Raw genomic sequence first — 23,276 nt, 5'->3', positions numbered from 1 at the left:
TTTTCAAACCATTTAGGAAACTCTTGTTCCTGCCTTTGACATAAATTTTCATTGCTTTTTAGCTTTAATTCTTCCATATGTTCACTAAACAAGTAAGACAAACAAATACTTAATTAATACTTTAATACATAAAAATGAAAATATATAGATGAGCTAAAAGATTACTTACATAAGATATGGTTGAACCTTATCATAATTGTGGAGCACAAACCAATGAGCTCTATCAACTTCCTTTTTAGGCAACAATATAAACTTTCTACCACCAAATGAACGCACTTTCTGGGAGAATATTGACAAACCACCCACATTTCGATCATCTCCCCCGTCATCATTTTGCTCATTTGGATTAAAGCGTGTTTCAACCCCACGTAAGTACAATGAGCATAACATTATTGATTCATTTACCATATTCCTTCTATTAGTGAACCTTCGGGATAAGCTTTGTTTTTAATATATTTTTTTAGTTTTCCTAAGAGCCTTTCAATTGAATACATTCATCGATTGTTAACAGAACCGCCAAGTTTGGCTTCACGAGGTAAATGGACAACTAGGTGAACCATGGCAATCATGACTCTTTAAACCAGATATCTTTCTGTCACTGATGCTCACATTTCTAGAGATATTGCATAAGGAAATTTGACTGATATTAGAAACTTACAAAATTCCCTACGCTGAGGCATTTTTAGTACATACTTAGCATGTGGTTTTCTCATTTTTCTGCTTTCAAGTCTCAGATGTTGATTTGACCTGATGTTCATAGCTTCCAAGTCTCGATAAGCATTATCTATGTTTTTCGTTTTGTCCTCAATATTCAACAATGTCCTGATTACACTATCACATATATATTTTTTTTTTCAACATGCATAACATCAATATTATGTCTCAACCTTAGCTTTGACCAATACTCTAACTCGAAGAAAATACTCTACTTTGTCCAATTCAATTCTTTAGCCGCTCGTAGTTTTCTATACTTCCTTCGACCTCTCTAAAAAATCAGGTATAGTTTTCTCTCCTTGTTATTCTTCTTCTTCTTCATTTTCTTTCTTTTTCTTTTCCCATGTTCTCTTCTCCTCCTTATTCAGGTTCCTCCTGCTCCTTCTTCCACCCGCTCCCTTTTTTAGAAGATTCTCCCCTTTCCTTTTCTTTTATTAATATTAATATTATTATTATTATTATTATTATTATTATTATTATTATTATTATTATTATTATTATTATTATTATTCCATAAACGACACCGTATTGCCTTTATAACACTTGGGAAAATATTGAGTTTCAAAAACTTGGGCCATCTGCGAGAAATATATTTCTCGCTGAACACTTATGCGACCCAAATACAAAATTTCTTGCTATAGGTGTGAATAAAAGGTGCCATATTTGAAACTTTTGGAAAGTTATAGCGGGAATGCTACAACGAGAACCCATTTTTCTCATTAAAATTTTTATTTAGCGAGAAAAACAATAATTTCATCGCTAATATATTGGCGGAAGGGAATATAATTCCCACTAAACCTAGAGCAAGAAGAACAATTTTTCCTCGCTAGCATTATGTACAGCTACAAAACAATTTTCTCACCAAATTAATTTTTCCTCGCTGTTTCTTAGAGATGTAAGGAGACCAAATGAGCTCACTTTTTACGAGAACTCAAAATTTTCCTTGCCGAAAGCAACTCTACAGCATGGAAGATAATGTTCTCGCTGAAACATTTCTTGCTAAAAGACCAATTTATTGTAGTGACATCTATGGTCGAAGCTCACACTCTTAAGCTTTTATTCACCAGATAGAAACCTGGAGTTATCTTGCAAAACAAACCTTTAATCCGGTTTTTTTTACATCCAGTTTCATTAAACCTAAAGTTTTAATCCACTTCTTTCCTGTAAAAAAGATGTTAACTTGAACAAGTTGGACTTCACCGTTTTTTTATATCTAGTTTGAATCCACTTCTTTCCTACAAAAAAGATGTCAAACTTGAACAAGTTGGACTTCACTGCTCTCTATATCTCTGGCACTAACTACATCATGTGGGCCCAAAATGTCAAGAAGTGGTGAGGAAGTTGTCCGACACCATCCTAGATGATGTTGCCAATGAGTCCTAGAAAGTTAAGACCCTCGTTTTCATTCAAATTGAATTTCTAGCTAAAGAGGATCCGAAGTTTTTATGGGAAGCCTTAGTGGACCACTGTGATCACTAGAAAATGAATTTCTTGCCTCAAGCAAGAAACGATTGTCATAATCTCTGCTTCCAAGACTTGAAAACTTGGGCATCAAGTACTTTGTCCATATAAATACAAGAGGATTGTCAATGTAGAAAGGACCTTCAACTCAAAACACAAATCAGCACTGTATGCGAAACCTTTCACACATGTCCTTGAAAACTAACTTACTCACTAACCATTCACATAAATTCCTACTGGATAGACAGGTTTGGGTTGATAGTCGAGAGATGACGACTGACTGGATAGATGTGAAGCTAGGCTGACATTATATTGTACTTGGTCTAATCAACTGTGCAGGCTGTATTTTGTTACTAAGTGACATTCAACTTGTTTTCGCTCTCATATGGACTGACTGAGTCCTTTTACCTTATATTTTATTAACAATAAAAAAGCTTTTCCATTGATGTGAGATGCACATTATTTGTGCTAGAAATTAAAAGCATATCTCAACTTATTGTGCTGAAACTTCTGGTGTACTCTAATTTTGAATATTGATTTCATTGGTTAAACATATTAGGTTGAAACAAGCCTTGGATATTCCTGAACCTCTGCTAGATAATGCTCCCCCTCAATGATCGCAACTTGCATTTTCACTATAATCCACACTGCCTCAAGTCGTTGTAGGGTCTTGTGGCTCAACCTCCCTACTTGTTGGACCATCAAAAGTTTAAGACCAAAGTATATCATCATCCTAATCTTCATCAATTCTTAGGGATTAAAAGTTTAGAGAAACAATTGAATGGAAGAAAGGAAGACAAGGAGAAGTAGTGAGTTTATTGATTTTTACAAGTTCAACTATTAAGATGACCCATTGATGAGGAGGTTTCATTGCTTTTTACTGTTTTAATTGGTGACTCATTGTTTCACTTATTGAGGGTTTGATGGAAGGTGTTCGAGTGGTTTTGTGTATGCATTTATATATTTTATAAAACTTTGTGAATTAGGCTTGGTTTTTTGGACCATATATGGCAATTAGATGGTGAATGTACTAAGTAAATACATTATCCTTTCTGCTAGATGGGATCAAGAAAATACATGTTTCCAATTTCAATTCAACAAATGAAATAAGAATCAATTTCAATTGTGGAGTTTAAATTTTGTAATTTTACGTACTCATGTCGATCTGTAATTTACAAAAATGGATTAATTCCATAACTTTTGGAATTGTGGGATAATGTAAAATTGTAGTAACCAACAATCTTCGGCTTGTCTATACATAAATGAATTTTGTGGCATATAATTTAGCGAACTATGTTGATGCACAAAACTGGAGGGGTCTTGGAATAACGTAAATCCGACCGTGAATCTGTAAGAAAGTAAAGAACACAAGATGTATCGTGGTTCACCCCAATGTTTGGGTTACGTCCACACTGATGTTGATATTGTTTCACCTTGAATGGTGAATATACAAGAAGGCTAGAGGCAGTGTGCTCTCTAGCCTATTTCCTCTATTCCCATGGCCTAAACTTGGCCTCTTCCCTAATGAGGAGAGTGGGGAGTCCTTTTATAGAATAAGGGCTCTTCACTTATTACATATTTGCCCTTTCATTTATTACATAATTACATTTGAGTCCCCCGAGTATTTATACGAGGTCTAAATACAAAGGCCCTAAGTATGGTACAAACAGTAGTCCCCCAAGTCTTCAGTCAAGAGAGTCTTTTGGCTGGAGACTTGAAATTCAGTCTATGTGTAGGCTGAAGTAACTAGATATCGTCTAGAACTGATACTCGATATGAGGCAGTGCTCAATGTGCAATGATGCTAAATTATAAGTAGCATATGTTGCAAGGTTGCTCGGCTTGTGGCTTATGTTGCCTTGGTTGGCTCACCTTTTGGCGTTGAAGGTGAGGGAATCCCTTTTATAGAATAAGGGCTCGCTCCTCAATACATAAATGATGGGCTAGAGTTGATGCTTACGGTGAAGCGGTTGCTCAGCAGGCGGCGATGTTCTCTAATGATGGTGAAGGAGTCCCTTTTATAGAATAAGGGTTTGCTCCTCGATACATAAGTGATGGGCTAGAGTTGATGCTTACAGCGAGGCGGTTGCTCAGCAGGCAACGATGCTCTCTAATGATGATGAGGAAGTCCCTTTTATAGAATAAGGGTTTAGTCCTAGATACATAAGTGATGGGCTAGAGTTGGTGCTCGCGGCGAGGCGGTTGCTCAGCAGGCGGTGATGATCTCTAATGTGTTGGAAATATGTCCTGAAAGTCAATCTTTGGAAGAAACCTTTCAGGACAATAAATGGATGTATAGATGACTCTTATACATCAAATGGCGAAGATACTATTTAGGACTATCTCTATAAACGATATATGTCCTAAATGGTGAATCCATGGACAATGGATCGATTGAAGAAGTAATCTAATGATGTTAGACTACAGAGACCTTTTTCACATAACCATCATGTCCAAAAGGTTCCTGGTCATAGGATTGTTGGAGGGATACTGACAATGCATAGATCGGTATGTACTATGTCCGCTTCGATTAGAATGATGGAAAGTCTCATCCCATTCGTGTAGTGACACTAAGACAAGTATGTAGGTGCTCATTAAGGGAATGAGTTCACTGAACACAATCGAACGAGAGTACTTGCATGAAGGTTTACTCACATGTCAAGCAAGTAACTCTAATGGTTGGAATAATGTAAGTAGTCATTTGACCTGAGGCATCATCGTTGTCTTGTGGTTAAGTACTTGATCTTTGATTATGTCAAAGTCACTCCATCCGCGGGTGTCCACGACATAGTCGGGGTTAAGCCACTTAGTCATGAAGGCAAGTGAATGAGCAACAAGGAATCTCTAATCCTTGTTAAGAGATGATGAATACTCTAAGATATGATTCGGGAATCTTCGGCCGAAGTATCGAGCGTTATAAAGGAAAGCGTTCCTATACGACTCAATTGAATCATATAAGAAGGAATAATCACATTAGGGGTTTGACATAACATATCCATACCCTAGTGATGTGATTGAGAGTATTGTTTTAGAGAAGGATCGAATTGCATTGTAATTCCAACTGAATAGGTTCTCCGAACAACTTCTACATTAGCTTGGGTAGCCATGATATATGGTTAGATGTCCCTCATGGCTTGTGAGTTCTTCTAGATGATTAAATGTAGTTGTCAAAGAAGAAGGTGAATTAAAAGTAAGTTTTAATTCACTAAGTGATTGGATCAAATATAATCAATTGGATTGGTGCCAATCACCTCACTGCCTTGCTAATTAGAACCTAAAACGATTGTTCACCAATACACTATTGTAGTGAGTAATTAATGGATGATGGAAATAATTAATTGGATTAATTAAGTGTTGTGATTAATTAGAAAGTCTAAAGAAATCATAAAAACGATATAAGATCGTTTTGGGCTTAAAAAAACGTTCGGGTTTAATTGGGCCCATTGGGCCTAAACCTATTGGGCTTTTATTCAAGCATAAGATGACTTGAAATGATAAAAGCCCAAAAGCCCAAACAACACTAAGGAGGCCGGCCACATAAAGGGAAAAGAAGAGAGAGGAAGTCAAGTGGTTGACTAGGTTTCTTTGTTCTATAAAAGGAACTTTATAGAGATATTTTTCATTAGGGTTTTTGGGTGTTCAAAACAACAAAAGAGAAAAAGAAAATAACTCTCTCTTCAACACCAAAGGCCGGCCACCATAGGGAGATTTTAGCTAATCATCTTTTTCTCCCTTTGGTTATTCCTTCATCCTTCTCACTACACTAGTGGGTGGGGATCTTTAAAGGTCTTCAACTTTGGAGACTTGAAGAGAACCTAGGAGCACTCATTTGTAAACAAAGTGGAGGAGGCAAGGAAGGAGGCTAGGCTCAAGGAGTTCAAGGAGCAAAGGTCTTGGAGGTGGTCCATCCTTGGTCTAAGATCTAGATCAAGAGGTATAAAACTACTCCTAAACTTTGTTCTTATATAAATTTGTTTTTGATGCATCTTACATAAACCTATGAATCTTGAAGGGGATTTATGTGACTATTGCTTTGATATTATCTGATAACATGCTTCCGTTGATTTCGTATATAAATTTTGAATTGTATATGCATGCTAGTCACTAGAAATCCCATATGAATCTCATAGATTTCCCTTCATAATGATGGTGAGGGAGTCCCTTTTATAGAATAAGGGTTCGCTCCTCAATACATAAATGGTGGGCTAGAGTTGATGCTCGCGGTGAGGCGGTTACTTAGCAGGCGGCGATGCTCTCTAATGAAAGTGAGGGAGTCCCTTTTATAGAATAAGGGTTGGCTCCTTAATACATAAGTGATGGGTTAGGAGTGATGCTCACGGCGAGGCGATTGCTCAGCATGCAGTGATGCTCTCTAATGATGGTGAGGAAGTCCCTTTTATAGAATAAGGGCTCGCTCCTCAATACATATGTGATGGGCTAAGAGCGATGCTTGCGGCGAGGCGGTTGCTCAGCTGGCGGCGATGCTCTCTAATGATGGTGAGGGAGTCCCTTTTATAGAATAAGGGTTCGCTTCTCAATACATAAATAATGGGTGCTCTATATATGGTACACTATAAATAATGGGCTAAGTCGTCCAAGTATTTTTCATGAGGCCCAGTTGCGGAAGCCCAATATATGGTACATAGTGTATTCCCCCAAGTCTTCAATCAATAGAGTATGTTGGCTAGAGACTTCAAATTGAATCCATGTATGGGCTGAAGTGGCAGTTGTTCGGAGGCAGTATTTGTATACCCTGCACTGAAGCTTTGTAGGTGAAGCTTTGAAAGTGAAGCTTTGAAGCTGGAGCTTTTGTAAATGAAGCTTTTGAAGCTGGAGCTCTCAAAGCTGGAGCTCTGTAAATGAAGCTTTCGAAGATGATTAACATGAGTGATGCTCATGAATGTTTATGTTGATTGACATGAGTGATGCTCATGGATGTTGACATGAGTGATGCTCATGAATGTTGACATGAGTGATGCTCATAAATGTTGACATGAATGATGGTCATGAATGTTTATGTATGATTGACATGAGTGATGCTCATGTATAATTTTGGAGTACAGGACATACTTTTGATCACCTGGTTGGTGATAATAGCAGCAGGTTGCCGAATAATTTTGGAGTACTGGACGTACTTTTGATCACCTGGTTGGTGATAATAGAAGGTGAACCTTAAGTGGAGGGATGACGGTTGAGTTTGAAGCCATAGGGTCTGGCTTTTTTGGGCATATGGGCCTTCGCCCTCCACATAACATTCCAGCCCACTATTTTGGGCTTGTGGGCTTGCCAACATTTTGGCCCCTTTTTTTTTTTTTTTGGCATGCTGCCTTCTTTCTTTATTTATGATTACCCTCTGTTGGGGTTATACAGATGTCTCCAAAAGATAAGAAAAGTAAATCACATCATTCAAAACAAAGGTTTCGACACAAAAGCTTCGACAGTTGCAGATCGTTGGTACGTACTGCACCTACTGCGTACTGGGTTGTTGCAGATCTTTTTCCATGTGTGTACTGCGCCTACTGAATGTTTTACCTTTTCCTTTCTCTTTATTTTTCTTTCTTTTAGCAAATGACAGACAAGGAATAATGCCATTTCTTTGTTTTTGCAGAGGCAGATCATGAAGGATGAGGATGAGATATTCTTCTTTCCTTCTTTTTCCCTTTTTTCTACTTTTTCTTTCTGCTTTTCTTTTGTTTTTTTGCTTTGCTTTTGCTTTTGTTTCCCACTCCATTTCCTGCATGTTCTCCTGTAGAAAATGGGAGAGGAGCGGCCTCGTTCTTCAAAAGTTTTCAATGACACTTCTTCGCCTCTCTCCATGACCATCCAGACTTCAACTTTCACGATGACAGCTCCTTCCAACTACTAGACAGACTCCACTGGTCGGAACTTGCCACCAATGAGTCTCCGGAACTGCGTTTCAGGATCAACCTATACAACAATAATAGGCTTTGTCCATTTGTCCATCTTGGCCTCGAACAACAGAGGAACATCAAGAACAATAACCTTACACCCCTTCATCCATAACTTCAAAATTTCCCGAAAGATTCCAAACGATATATAAGGAGCTAGGAGTCTATCGGTTAAGAAGTTGGTGCTTTTCGGGGTTAGATAACACAATTTGTCCCAATTTAGGCCTATCAACTTCGCCATCAAGTTGCAAAATGTCCTCTCCAAAAACAACCTTTTTCCAGCCACCAGTGCCCTTCTTCAACACATCTCGAGCAATAAGGTCGGCATCAATGACTGGGGTGCCATGTTCCTTGAAGAAATTCGAGAAGGTACTCTTCCCGAAAGCAATTCCACCTGTCAACCCCACTATCCTTATTCTTTCTGCTCTTTCTGTTAGTAATTGATCCTACTTGAAAAAAAGCTTGAAACAGGTGGTGGTATGAGACTTTCTGACTTTGATCCGCCCAATTGGGTGGCGGGTGGCCTACCTTTTGAAGATCGGACGACGAAGAGGAGAACCAAGTAGGCGGCGAACTGGATGGTGGCCGGATGGCACCGAAAACTTGAAGAGCAGGGGCGCGGTATGTGCTGGTGGCTGATCCGGGTCGACCCAAATTTATGGTGAGTCAGCCCAGGATTATAATTCTTGGGCCTCAGCTCTTCTTCAACATCGAGGTGGTGGTGGTTTTCGTTGTCAGGGAGATAATGATTGACTTGATGCTGGTTGTTGTTGCTGTTGCTGCTACATGTCTCGTCCGTCAGAGGAGAGAGAGAGGAGAGGAGAAAGTGATGCTATCGGTATGTTGTTGCTGCTGCCTGTCTCATCTTTCTTCGAGCCCCTCCATGAGTTCCCAGGCGAGATTGCTCATGAAGGGTCGTAATCGGAAGGATAACTTAGAGATAACTTTGCAGGACGCCATTGGAGAAAGCTTCGAGCTTTGTGAGGTTTTGGTTGCTCTTGGTAGATGGCTCTGATGGATCTGTCAGACTTTGTTTCTCTCTGGATGGATCTGTCGCTCATCACGGCGATGCCCTCCGGCTTCCGACTTCTCCGCCTTGCGCCTCCAGATGAGATCGTCGAGCGACTTGCGCTTCTAGATGTTTCTCTCTGTTTGTACTTTTTTTTTAAAGGAAAGGTGTTTTCCGTGTGTTTCAAAGAGAGACTGAGTGAAAGAGGAGGTGGTCCATGGGTTTTCTGGGAAAGCTTTGGGCTCTTGGGTTTTTGTAGATTCACGGCGGAGGTGAAAATTTGAGAGAGAACCGACATAGTTTTTCGTGTCGTTTCCCACAGACGATGCCAAATGTTGATGCACAAAACCGGAGGGGTCTTGGAACAACGTAAAATCGACCGTGAATCTGCAAGAAAGTAAAGAACACAAGATGTATCGTGGTTCATCCTAATGTTTGGGCTACGTCCACACTGATGTTGATATTGTTTCACTCTGAATGGTGAATATACAAAAAGGCTAGAGGCAGTGTGCTCTGTAGCCTATTTTCTCTCTTCCCATGGCCTAAACTTGGCCTTTCCCCTAACGAGGAGAGTGAGGAGTCCTTTTATAGAATAAGGGCTCTTCACTTATTACATATTTGCCCCTTCATTTATTACATAATTACATTTGAGTCCCCCGAGTATTTATACGAGGTCTAAATACGGAGGCCCTAAGTATAGTACAAACAAACTATAATCTTGATTTAGATTTAATACTTTGTTGTTGTTCAGTTAGTTTTATTTGTGAAGATTGACTTAAAATGTCCTGGTCTAGATTTATTAGTTTTGTTTGAGTTTTTTTTTGTTTTTAGCCCCATTTTTTGTAACAAAAAAAAAATCAAAGAGTGGGAATAAAGAAACAAGAACACTTAGGAGGGTGTAATCAATTAGGATTCTAATAGAGTTTTGTGTAATTATTAACTCTCATGGATTTCATGGATTTTAATTGATTCACATAAAATCCGGTGAATTGTTGAAAGATTTGGTATGAATTTGTTATGAAGTTCAATGCATTTTTAAGGAGTCTAATAGTCATTAGGTAGTTTTTTTTTTTTATTACGGATTCTAAAAGTCATTGTTTTTCTTTTCTATCTCCCTGTCTCTCTCTTTTATCTACTAGGCTTTGCATTCCTCAAACTTTATTAGCAATTGCCTCAATTGAATCCATACCAATTTAAACTTTTTTCAATTAGAGTTGCTAGAGTGACAGTCTCACCTGAGGTACTATTTGCTTCGTAATCTATTCTAGGTCTCATTCTTTGAGGGAGTTTTGTTATGGAAGGCTCCAAATTTGTGTCCAAGAAAAATGTAGTCATCTTCCACAGCTTGACTTTACACGTTTGTGTCAGTATTGCCATCAATAACATAGTCCTCTATTACGACACTAGTATTTTTTTCTCTTGTATTTCTTTCCCACTTGATATGTTCCAGAATAAGTGTCTTCACCCAATCCAACTGAGTTGTTCCCAAAAGTTGTTCCTCCATGCCAAATACATTTATCAAATTATTGGAGTCTGGAAATACCCATCGGAATAACTTGCAATTTTCAATAGTTCTTCCGATTTCAATGTGTCTTCAAATAAACCAATACCCACATAATCCATGGTGTAAGTAAAAAAAGAAAAAAAAAATGCAAACTCACAAATAAACACGATAATTAGAACCCTAATCAAAAGATTTACAGTATGAGACATAGCATATTGTGTGTGTATTACCCGGAGAAGAGACTTTTGAAGAAGAAGAAGTTCATATTCTGTGGTATGCTTTGACAATGAGGAATCACATTGAAATATGGAGAGGGGTGCCTGATTTGTGAACGCCTTTGATATTTATACCTCACACCCTAGAATGCATCAAAATCAACAAATTCATTGAATCCTACAAATTCCCTGATTTTTTTAAGACTCTCAGATTTGGAAAGTCACTCTAAAAATCTAGATTGAATACCACCAAATTTTGATTGACTCTTTATAAATCTAAATTGAATACAACATGCATTTAATTGATTCATTTAAAATCTTAATTGAATACCCATGAATTTTTACACTCCTTTATAACCTCACATAATCCTAATTGAATATAACCCCCTAAAGGAGTGTATCCTTTTCTTTGCACTTGTCCATGCATCTAGATTATGTATCAACTTTCGTTACAAGTTTATCAATGTTTCAATTTTATCAACTTTCGTTATGTACCATTTTCTTTGCACTTGTCCATCACGATGCATACGGAGTTTATTAATTAAATAAAATTGAAACCTCAAGGAAAAGCCAAAGTTGATAAGATTTTGCAACGTCTTGGAGACTTTAACACTATGTTTGGAAAAAGAAATTTAAGATTACTAAGAAATTTTAAAATGACGGAAATTGAATTGACAATATTTTATTTTCTAGAAATTGTGAATTTTCTTGTTTCGTTAACCTAAAAGAACAATGGAATTGAATATGGAATTTTTTATTTTTAAGCTCTCAATCATAGAAATTGGGAAATGACACCTATTTACATGAAATTTAAACTTGGAAATTGGAGGTCCCAAATTCCAAGTTTTTTTTTCCTAGCGGAAATTCTAAATTTCTATGTTTATAAATCCAAACAAGAGAATTGGTGCATGTCAATTTACAAATTCTGACTTTTATCCAAATTCTAAGTTTATTTTTCTCATCCAAACATAGTGTAAGATGTAATCATGCCGTGATTACAACAAATTCTCTTAATTTTAAAGTATAAAACTAAGTCTTTTTTTTTTTTTTGTCAAAGTATAAAACTAAAGATTGGTTTGGTATTGTTGTGCTTTGAAAAGAAAAAAAAATTGTTTCTGCTGTGCTGTGAGAATAAATTTATTTTTCCTGCTTCATGTTTTCAGCTTTTTTTCACGTAAAAATGTGAAAATAAGCTATTTTTAAGTGTTTACCAAACACTTTTTTAAGCTCAACTTTTTTTTATACCCATTTTTTAGTACCAAACCAGTACTAAGTCATTCATTAAGCATGATAATGATTCCTTTTGTAGCAAAGCAATCAACAAACTAAATTATCAGGTGTGTTTCTGATGTCTCTCTCTCGCATTCTTCTCCCAAAGCATGCCACATTTGGCATATTCATCTACACGAGTTCAAACGCTAATCAGCTAATCACCTGTTTGGATCCACTTTATAATATTTATCATAATTTGAACTGATTTTTTTTAGGATAATGTTAAGAAAACCAAATGTTTTAAACCTAATTTGTAAACTAAATGATGTGGTTCTTGATGATTAGATTATTACTTAAGTATTGATTACCCTGCTTATTTTCTATGGTAAAACGTCATTTGGTTTGCAAATTTTGTTTAAAATTTTGGTCTCCCAGTATCCTTTTTGTTAGGGTATCACTGGAAAATCATCCCTTCAAAATAATCACAGAAATTGAAAATCTACTTGGTTATCTAAAAGGCAATCATGAAAATAAAAAATGTTCAAAACAATAGTTAAACTACTAAATGATAACGTTAGAGAGACTAAATTTTTAAACCAAATTTACAAACAAAATGATGTATCACGAATAAAAAATAAGCACGTTAAACGATACTTAATTAATAATCCAAAAATCTACAACCACATCATTTGGTTTGCAAATTTGGTTTACAAAATTTGGTCTCCCTAACATTACTAACGAATGCTTACCTCCGTATTTGGTTTTTAACTAGTTAGCGCTAGAGCATTACTATAATTGTGTGTGTGTATCTTATAAATGTCAATTAATTGGCTTGGATAGTGAATAATAATTTGTATTGGATGGCTCGCATTTTTGCTTGTGCGATGGCCATCTATCTATTAGTTTGTGGGTCATCATCTTAAATTTCAGGTAGACGGGTCATGAGCCCACTCCAACAATATCGATACTGTCCCCACTTGGCCACGTGCTCAATGCATTAGGTGTGGGGTTTTAATACAAAATGTCTCAGTATTAGTTAGAGTGCCACCTGCTCAATCCATCAGGTGTGGGGTTTTAATACAAAATGTCTCGGTATTAGTTAGAGTGGGGTAATTTTATTTAAAGGGCTTGTTCTCAAGCTCTGTGGCCGATGTGGGACAGAGGAATTCTAACACTCCCTCGCACATGAGACTCTATTTTATGGGTCACATGTGGAGTTCCACACATCGGCAACCACGTGTAGCCAAGCCGGGGCTCACCCGTTTGTGCGGGGCCAATGGAGACCCACCACCCACCCATTCATGTGGCATCTCTTAGCCTACGTGGAGCCAAGTCGGGGCTCACCCATTCGCGCAGGGTCAAAGGGGACCCACCCATTCATGTGGATGTACGGGCCCGTCCCCTGGCTCTGATGCCATCTTAAATTTCAGGTAGACGGGCCATGGGCCCACTCCAACAACACAGATACTGTCCCCACTTGGCCACCTGCTCAATCCATCAAGTGTGGGGTTTTAATACAAAAGGCCTCGGTATTAGTTAAAATTAGGTAATTCTATTTAAAGAGCTTGTTCTCAAGCTCAGTGGTCGATGTGGGACAGAGGAATTCTAACACATCAAGCCACTGCTCAAGAATTATGTGGTGATGTCTATCGTTATTCGTGAATTCAACAACTGCTTCAGTTTCATTACCGGAGTGGACGACATACAAATGGCGTGTTGTGGCTCTGTGAGGGCGTTGAACGCGATGGCTAAAACAGATGAGAAAAACGCACCACGTATTATCTGTCAATGCATTGAGGACATGTCTTATGGCATTCCTTATATACCCTCCCACATCCAATTTATTCCCCTATATTGCAATCAACATCTTAGTTTTCCCATTTTTAATACCATGGATTGCACCAAGTACGTAACTCTCTCTCTCTCTCTCTCTCTCTCTCTCTCTCTCAGTTGGTTTATTTGTTTGTACGTGTATGTCTATTTGTGTATGATAGGTGTGTGTATGTCTATTTGTGTATAATAGGTGTGTGTATGTCTATTTGTGCATGATAGGTGTGGGCATCAAACCGGCTGATCCATATATATCACAATATCTAAATTGGTTAGGTTTGGCTTGTTTTCGGTGTAGTTTTGAGGTTTTAAAGCGAACTAGACAATCCATTTTGATATTTTTATTCATTATAGCCTTCTTTTTTGGTACTTAACTAAAGAAAGTATTATATCATTACCACGTGTACTAGTTGATTACATTGCTTGTGCAGACAATGAGCTCTCCGCAATGTTTTACAATGATCTTAACTGTCCAACTTTTGAGCCTTACATATGAATGTTGAAAAAAAATTTGTCTATCAGAAAACCATTTACCCATTGTGAAGCCAAAAATAATCACAAGGTGACACGTGGATTTTTTGGTAAAAGAGGACAAAAATACCCTTGAGGCATACCAAGATTTCTACGCGCGAGCGGCGGACAATCATCCTCAACCAAGTCAAAAGTGTCCAAAATAGGTAACAATTTAAAGCCTATTTCATCAAATCCTTTCTATAAGGTAATTCCTAAAACCTAATTTATTCTATATATTTTGTATTCCATTATTTAGCTAATCAATTAGCTAAATAATATTTTCCTTTCATATTCCCTAAAAATTGATTAATTATGGGATTAATTACCTAATCAATCCCTTAATTATCAATTAAAACACCCATTCACACCTAAAACTACTAAGAAGCCGGCCACCTCCCTTTTCCTAACCTTTTTCACTTTTCTCCATTTTATTACCCTATTTATACAAATAATCAATTTTGTAACCACCAATTTATTCTTTAGGGTTTAATTAGCCAAATAAATTGACTAATTAAACCTAATTAAACCCAAAAACCCTAGGTAGGCTGGCCACTTCCTATCCCTATAAAAGTGATCACATTCTCACCAAAAAGTCATTCCAACACTTTGGTAAAAATCCCAAAATTCTCTAAACACTCTTTCTCTCTAAATTCTAATTTTGGCATTGGAGATTCTTCGGCCAAAGCTCTCCCATACATTGTGGGCGCGTGAGGCTTTTGGCCTTAACCTAAGGTGCTAGTTGGTTTGTAGGTGCAAAATTGTCCAAGATCAAGGAGAAAGAAATTTGGATCCACAAATTGGTGCTTTCATTGAGAGTTGAGATCCATACTCATAGAAGACTCTCGCATAAAAAGGTTTTTCTCTATTTTCTAGTCCATTTGAATATTGTTTCATACGTTTTTATTATTAGAATTTTTTATTTGCAAATGTTCTTTGATAAAACGTATAAGAAAAATATAATGGTTAGAAATTTAGAAAATTCCACAAGTGAAAATTCTAATACTCAAGAAATGGGACCACAGCGATCCACGAGGCTAAATGTGATCATAGGAGCAGCACCATCGCTACGAGGCTCCACCATGGCAACCACCGCGGTGGCCACCACGGTCACCACTACCCGCGCGAGATTTATGGCACCACTACCACGGCCCAAGCTATGCTATCCAAGGCTCACGACACCAAGGCCATGGCCCAAGCCATGTCACTTCAAGCCCAACGCGAACTCAATGTGTTGCAAAGCCGAGCCCAAGCTTCGCACCCATGTGCATCACACTCCGAGCAGCCCACTCTCGTGGCCCAGCCTGCTCCCGCCAAGCAACCCACTCTCATGGGCCATCTTGCTCTCGTGGCCCAACCTGCTCCTAACGAGCAGCCCATTCTCGTGGCCCAGCCTACTCCCATCGAGCAACCCACTCTCATGGCCCAGCTTGCTCTCGTGGCCCAGCCTGCTCCCGCGGCCCAGTCTGCTCCCGTGGCTTTCCAAGCAGCCCAAGTCGGCCCAAGACTATCTCAACCATCCAGACCTACCATCAAGCCAGGGGCATTCTCACCATATTTTTTCACAGATTTGACATTTTCCAACTCAAATCTCGAGCCCGGAGTCTACCACCCTTCCACTGCCCAATGAGGAACATTTCTTCCAAGCTTTTCCAATCCAAATGGCGAACAACACTTGTCTCGACAAGTCGTAGAGTTGATGAGCGCCCTTGTACAACAGATAACCTTGGTGAATCAACTTTTGCAATGCACCAGGAACCAACGTGCACCGGACGAGGTATCCCGAAGTAGGACAAGGGCAGACGAACCTTTCCAGCAGCGTCCCGGTAAGCAGTCACGAGCCGAGCGTTTAGGCAGTGTACACTCCCGATTGGGCTCCCGAGATAGCGTATACTCTTATCTTAGCACACGGAGAAGCGTGCACTCTCGACTAGGCCTACGGGTGAGCATACATTCATGGTTGGGGTCATACTCCGGTAGTCAACATGAGCAACCTTCCGGGCAAAGTGTTCATTCGCGGCTAAGCCCGCAAGGAGCATCCTCCACCTCACATCGGAGTAGGCAGCACGACGGACGGAGAGAACCAATCACTCAATCCAGCTCAAGTTCAACCAGCAGCCTGCGAAGAACTCGCTCGCCTGCTAAGAACACACCACATGCACTGCATCACAGTATAGACGAGCCAAACACATGAAAAAGCAACCTAGACCAGCAAGTCATGGCTGAGGGCAGCCGAGAGCTCTGATACCCTAACAAAGGCAAATTCAGGAAAAAGTATAGAGACTCTTGACTAAGCGATTGCACGATTTCCAACGCAACGAGGTCACCGACGAGGCACTACAACAGAACATGACCAACATAAGTAGGTCACCCTTCACGGACAAGATCGAGCAGGCAAAGCCTCCACGTGAGTTCAACATGCCACATTTCACATCTTTCAAAGGGGATGAAGACCCGGAGAGACACTTAAAGCACTACCGAAGTGCAATGATCCTTTATCGAAACAACGATGATCTCATGTGCAAGATATTCGCCACCACTTTACAAGGCGAGGCACAAGATTGGTTCTACACCCTACCGCCACAATCCATCCGGAATTTCTACGAACTTTCTTTGGTTTTCACCAAAGAATATTCATCCATCGCTCGATCAAAAAGAAGTCCGATAATTTGTTTAACGTCAAGAAGAACCCAAAGGAGTCACTTCGTGACTATGTGAGGAGATTCAAAGCAGAGAAGACAAGGATCGTTGGATGCAACGACTCAATAGCTAGAGCAGCCTTCCAAACAGGCCTTCCAGCAGACTACCCGCTATTCGAAAAATTAATCATGAAAGAAGATCTAACTCTGGCAGACTCTTTTTCTTTGGCGAAAAACATGCACTTTGGGATGAAGCTCACCAATGCACATTCAAGGACTTGAAGAAGTACCCGACATCACTTCCCTAGAAGCAGCAGAGGACTTATTCGCATGTTTAAAGAAGTACCCTAAAGATTAAGTTTTACTTTCAAACGCACGCAGTCATCATCATGACGCACTATTCTGCCGAATCCAAACCCGTAACGATAAAGGCGTAGACCCTGGCAGATGCAAAGTTTTCTGACGAACGCAACAACTCGGCCCAAAAAAGACGCCAAGAGCAAACGAACACTAGAAGGAACACTCAAAAGTTGGTTTTATCCTCGTCACCCCAGAAGATTCTACGTAAGAGCAACATGTACTGGCAGTCGAACACTACCTCATGCTACGCGTCACACGGCCCTAGCCGACCCTTACTCCATTATTCAGCTCTAGAGTGGCCTAATACCGGAAGTTGAGCATCTCCTGCTACATGTAACATGGCCCCAGCTCCACAGCTCCCTATCGCGCATTCAAGCCTAGCCTTGACAATGCAACAGAGCAGCCCAACGACGCCCCAAAGGTAGTCGAGCACACTTTAGCCACACCAGCTCCCTCAATGGAGATTTATGGCGTTTGCATGTAGACGGTGCATCCAACTACGAAGGCTCGTAAACAGTCATGGTTCTTGCCACCCCAGACATTTCAATGCTCGAGCAAGCGATCACTCTAATCTTCAAAGCATATAACAACGAAGCAGAGTACGAAGCCTCGCTAGCAGGGCTTCGAATGACAAAAGACTTGGTGGTGAAAAAGCTTTCAATTCATTCCGAGTCCTAACTAATCACCAGCCATACTACTAGGGACAAAGGCATGATGATCGTGGCAACCGACTACTTCACCAAATAAGTAGAAGCAGAGCCCATAACGATCATGGTTCAGACGGATATAGAGCGCTTCATATGAAGGAGCATCATTTGCCGATTTGGCATCCCTTAATTTATCGTCACCAATAATGGCCTGCAATTCGTGGGCAAAGATTTGGCGAAGTTCTTCCAAAAATATGGCATCAAGCAGCACATGTCTACGCCAAGATATCCTCAAGGCAATAGGCGGGCCAAAGCATCCACTAAGATGATCCTCGACTGCCACAAGAAATCCCTCACCAATAAGAAAAGAAAATGGCCAGACAAACTCCAAGGATATCTATGGGCATATTGCACCACCAAAAGACGAGCAACCGAAAGGAGATAGCCACAAGCTTAAATCTGGCAGAAGAGAAGTGCGAGTAGACTATCACCCGCATCGCAGCTTACCAGCATCAATTCCTCTCCAGCTACAACAAAATGGCCAAGATCCGACAATTCCAGCCCAAAGATCTAGTCTTAAGGCATTCATCACTGCCAGCAGAGAAGGCTCCAAAAAGATGAATCTCATCTGGGAAGGTCTGTACAAGATCAGTAGAGAAGGCGGCAAGAGTAATTACACCTTCGCCACCATGAAACAACAAAAAGATCGAAAATCAATGGATGGCCTACAATCTAAAGAAGTACCATGTGTGACCTTCCGCTACATTAAAACCTGAAGACTCAAGAAGCTCGACGGGCACCACCTCACAAGCTGAGAACTATCCAATTATTATGCAGTTTCTACTTTACAGCTAAGTTCTCGTTCGTTTCACTCATTTTTTCAATGAGGATTCAGAAGTAATCACAAATTGGCTCGGCTGCATAATTACAACAACTGATCACTTCTGCACTTTAAAAGAAGACTGCGCCTTACTTAGGGACTCATCGCAGGAATTGCGCCCCGGAGGGACCAACCATGCTCTCCAGTGCGAGAAGGTAAACTAATTGCTTTCCAGTTCGAGAGGGTAAACCAATTCCTTGACACCCATATGGGTCAGCTTTCCAAGACGGGAGGATAAACTTTACACTCCGAATATCCAGACGTGGATGAGCCTGGCTGCCCTAGTATAACTAGATGCATGATGGCTTGTGCTGGGATTCCTAGAAGTAGCCACAATGGTCTTTGTCAAGACTTAGCTAACTGAAAGATTTTTGGTCTCTTGGCCTAATCCGTGGGGAAACGGGCCCTAGAGACGGAGGGGGCACATTACGCAGTACGCCCTACAGACGGCTGCCTTGGAACCCTAAAGCTATTACCGAGTACACTAAGGTAGCCTACGGATTCTGGAAGATTGCCTACCGCTTACCCTTCGAGCAGTAAAGCCGCGCTAGACTTATACAACCGCATATTCTTGTGAAAGGTTAAACAAGCTAGCGCGCATATACGAAGTTTTATCCACTGCCGACATGCTACGTAGTCGATAAGCTTCACCTCTGCCAAGCGCGGAACAACCTACACCAAGTCTTAAAGTGTTGTGATACTTGCTACGCAACCTACGGAATTGGAGAAAGCCAAGGTTAACAGCCTAGTGGTTACGCAGACTTGTCTGCTTTTGTAAGTAAGGCATCCGACTGCCAACCTTATGGCTAACAACTTTGCAAAGTTCTACACCAACACCAACGGCTGCATAGGCTTATAAAAAAAGTAGCATGCCTGCCACTGGTCTATCAAGTATAAACGTTAGGGCATGAACAAAATAAGCGAAGATGAAGAAAAGTAAAGGAAAACATGTTTATAAACAACTAGCAAATGCCGAAGGAGTTCAAGCAAAACAAGAGCTACAAGGAAAAACAAATAAAATCCTACAGGCTACCTAGAAGACTATAGCAGCTTGAACATCCCACGACTACTCGGTCACCACACCTTCAGCAGCCGCGACACTCTTAGCAGCGGTATCATCCCATGTTTCACCCTCGGCTGCCCCAGCCTAGGCACTAACTTCTCCAACTACTTCACTAATGGAAGCCTCAAAAGTAAAATCAACCAAGTCTTCCGGAGAAATAGAGAATGTCTCGAAACCCCGAGCATAGCCTTTTCACCTTTTAGCTGTTCATCCTTCTCGAGCAGACCAACATGGATGCTCTACATCTCATCCACTTCCTTCTTCAGGCTTTCAGTACACCTTGAAGTTCCAACATTTGGGGTTCAAACCTATCGATGATTCTCTTGAAGTGGATCACTTGGTTATAAGCAGCAATCAACTCTTCATCCTTTCCAGCAGAACGAAGCTCAGAAATGACATGCTTAAGATCTTGAATCTAAGGTATGTGACATCCGATCTCCTTCTCTGCACTTTCATGCTTAACTTGGATCACGTCAAGATCTCTTGGCGAGCGGTCTCAAGCTACAAAGAAGTGGGGGCAGAATATTAGACCCCTTCAAGGCAACGAGCTCAGAATTTGCCATAGTATTTTGCCATCTCCTTAGCAGCCTTGCTATATCTGCATCATAGCAAGCAGAGCAGTCATTCTATATTATGCCATATGATTCGCAAATGAGCTTGGGCAAACAACCTTTCCGACGCCATCAACAAACTTGGCACAAACGTCCATGTTTTCAAGAGATCTAGTTTCAAAAGCACATAGATCTTAGCAGCCTCCCCAGAAGCAGGCTTAGTGGATTTCTCACAGCTACCTACGCGAGCAGTCTTCTCATTCCCAGCAGGCGAATCAGTCTCAGCAGTATAAGGAATGAGCCTTGACGCCACTTTAGTAGCAGAGTACACCTTATCGCTCTTCATAATAGCAAGCCTCTCCAAAGATGAACCGGACTTAGCTCCCAATAGACATCTTGGTACAAAATTCGACACTAGGGGCATGACAGGACCTTTATGCTGAACAATCCTATCAGCAATCATACCAGCCATTCTTGACATGGCAGGCGCCACATGCTCAGATCTAGTAGCCTCATTTTTCGTCCCCTTGGAAAAAGTCAAGTCAATCACAAGCCTGGAGGTAGTCGGCGAACCCACACGAGCAGCGAAGAAGTCTTTGGTTTTTTCTCAGCTAGCATCTCTTGAGCAGGTAGAGAATATCCCTTTTCCCACCTTCATTTGCAGCAGGATCCACGACAGTGATTGGACAAGCCAATGCATCCACCTTGATCCTATTCACCTCATCTTTTGGGAGCAGCCCACGTTTCTCCTGACGAAGAGAGTTAAAGTAGCCAATGCCATTCGTGGTACCTAGCAGGGGAGTTCACCCCAACATTCCAGCAACTCATGAGGCCCGCAACCTCTTCATTTTTCTCAATCACCGGCCTAGCTTGCGTCATGTCCAAAAACGTAAAAAGACATAGCCATGTGACTCGCCTAGTACTGTGCCCCAGCGCCACAATCCGCGGTGCCCCAACCACACAAGCTGCCTTTGGTTCTAGCCAAGTCGAGCAGCTTAAAACAGTGGTCTCTGCCACAATACCTTATCGGCCCATGCCGAGCTGACTCCTGGCCTATGCCAGCCGACATGCCGTATCACCTCGACGGATGCCCCGCGGTAGCACCATCCAAGAAGAAGACAAGGAAAATTATTTTTTTTCTTGCCTCAGTGCGGCACGAAAAAGACGAAGAAAGCAACAAAAGACGATCCTTTGCACGGGCAAGATGTAGAAGATTGCTAGAGGTAGGGGAACAAATATCCTCTAAGCTATCTCTCTCTTGTAGGGTAGAATAAATCGCTTTCCAAAGTTGATTTAATAACCCACTTAAGGTGGACTTAAATAAGCTTTGAGAGAAATTTATTTCCCTTTCCTAGAAGGATCTAATTCCCTATTAAAGATAGAATCAACATCAAAATAGGAAGTAGTCTTAAGTTTCCTAAAGCAAGAAGATCTTTACACCTACTGCCCTTTCCTGCGAGCAGCCCAACAGGTGTCGGGGCATTTGTGGAGCCAAAAATAATCACAAGGTAACACGTGGATTTTTGGGTAAAAAGGGACAAAAATACCCTTGAGGCATACCAAGATTCCTACATGCGAGCGGCAAACAATCATCCTCAACCAAGTCAAAAGTGCCCAAAATAGGTAACAATTTAAAGCCTATTTCATCAAATCCTTTCTATAAGGTAATTCCTAAAACCTAATTTATTCTATATATTTTGTATTCCATTATTTAGCTAATCAATTAGCTAAATAATATTTTCCTTTCATATTCCCTAAAAAGTTGATTAATTAAGGGATTAATTACATAATCAATCCCTTAATTATCAATTAAAACACACATTCACACCTAAAACTACTAAGAAGCCGGCCACCTCCCTTTTCCTAACCTTTTTCACTTTTCTCCATTTTATTACCCCATTTATACAAATAATCAATTTTGTAACCACCAATTTATTCTTTAGGGTTTAATTAGCCAAATAAATTGACTAATTAAACCTAAATTAAACCCAAAAACCCTAGGTAGGCCGGCCACTTCCTATCCCTATAAAAGCGATCCCATTCTCACCAAAAAGCCATTCCAACACTTTGGCAAAAATCCCAAAATTCTCTAAACACTCTTTCGCTCTAAATTCTAACTTTGGCATCGGAGGTTCTTCGGCCAAAGCTCCCCCCATTCATCGTGGGCGCGTGAAGCTTTTGGCCTTAACCTAAGGTGCTAGTTGTTTTGCATGTGCAAAATTGTCCAAGATCAAGGAGGAAGAAATTTCCATCCACACCCATTACTTCTCATCATGAAACTTTAGTGTTTCTTGGACTTCATGTTCGCCAATTTCTAATTTAGTGCAATAATCAAAATAGAGGTAGGCATTCTATTAATCAGATAAGCAGTTGTTGCACAAACATGAAACCAAAACTTAAGTGAAAGAAAGGCTTTTTGAAGTAATGTGATAGCAGTTTCAACAAGATGCCTATTTTTTTGTTTCGGCTAAAGTATTCTGCTCAGGGGTGTATGGACAGAACTTTTGATGTAAAATACCTTTGACTTTGAGGAAATTTTGAAAAGCAGTGCTAATGTATTCTCCCCCACCATCACTCTATAAGATTTTGACATAGGTAGAAAAATGATTTTGAATATATGCATGAAATTGCACAAATATTCCAAAAACAACCGCTTTATTACTTATGGGAAAAATCCATGTATATCTTGTACATTCATCGATAAAAGACACATAATAGTTGTACCCTTCTTTAGACATAGTAAGAGAGGGACCCCACATATCTATATGAATGA

General features: G+C 40.1%; 1 protein-coding gene across 1 annotated transcript; it reads right to left on the bottom strand.

The window, feature by feature from the left end:
* Positions 1–8,247: 8,247 nt before the first annotated feature.
* Positions 8,248–20,966, bottom strand: LOC126599079 (dephospho-CoA kinase-like). The gene is made up of 2 exons (XM_050265434.1): positions 20,744–20,966; positions 8,248–8,513 (listed from the first exon to the last, which is right to left on the bottom strand). Exons 1-2 carry the CDS (start codon positions 20,964–20,966, stop codon positions 8,248–8,250), a joined length of 489 nt encoding a protein of 162 aa, XP_050121391.1.
* Between the last annotated feature and the right edge of the window lie 2,310 nt (positions 20,967–23,276).

This window comes from Malus sylvestris, chromosome 14 (assembly GCF_916048215.2).
Source record: "Malus sylvestris chromosome 14, drMalSylv7.2, whole genome shotgun sequence".
In the NCBI taxonomy this organism is placed as follows: Eukaryota; Viridiplantae; Streptophyta; class Magnoliopsida; order Rosales; family Rosaceae; genus Malus; species Malus sylvestris.
The sequence above is the reverse complement of the archived record's forward strand: the minus strand, read 5'-3'. Positions and strand labels throughout refer to the sequence as shown.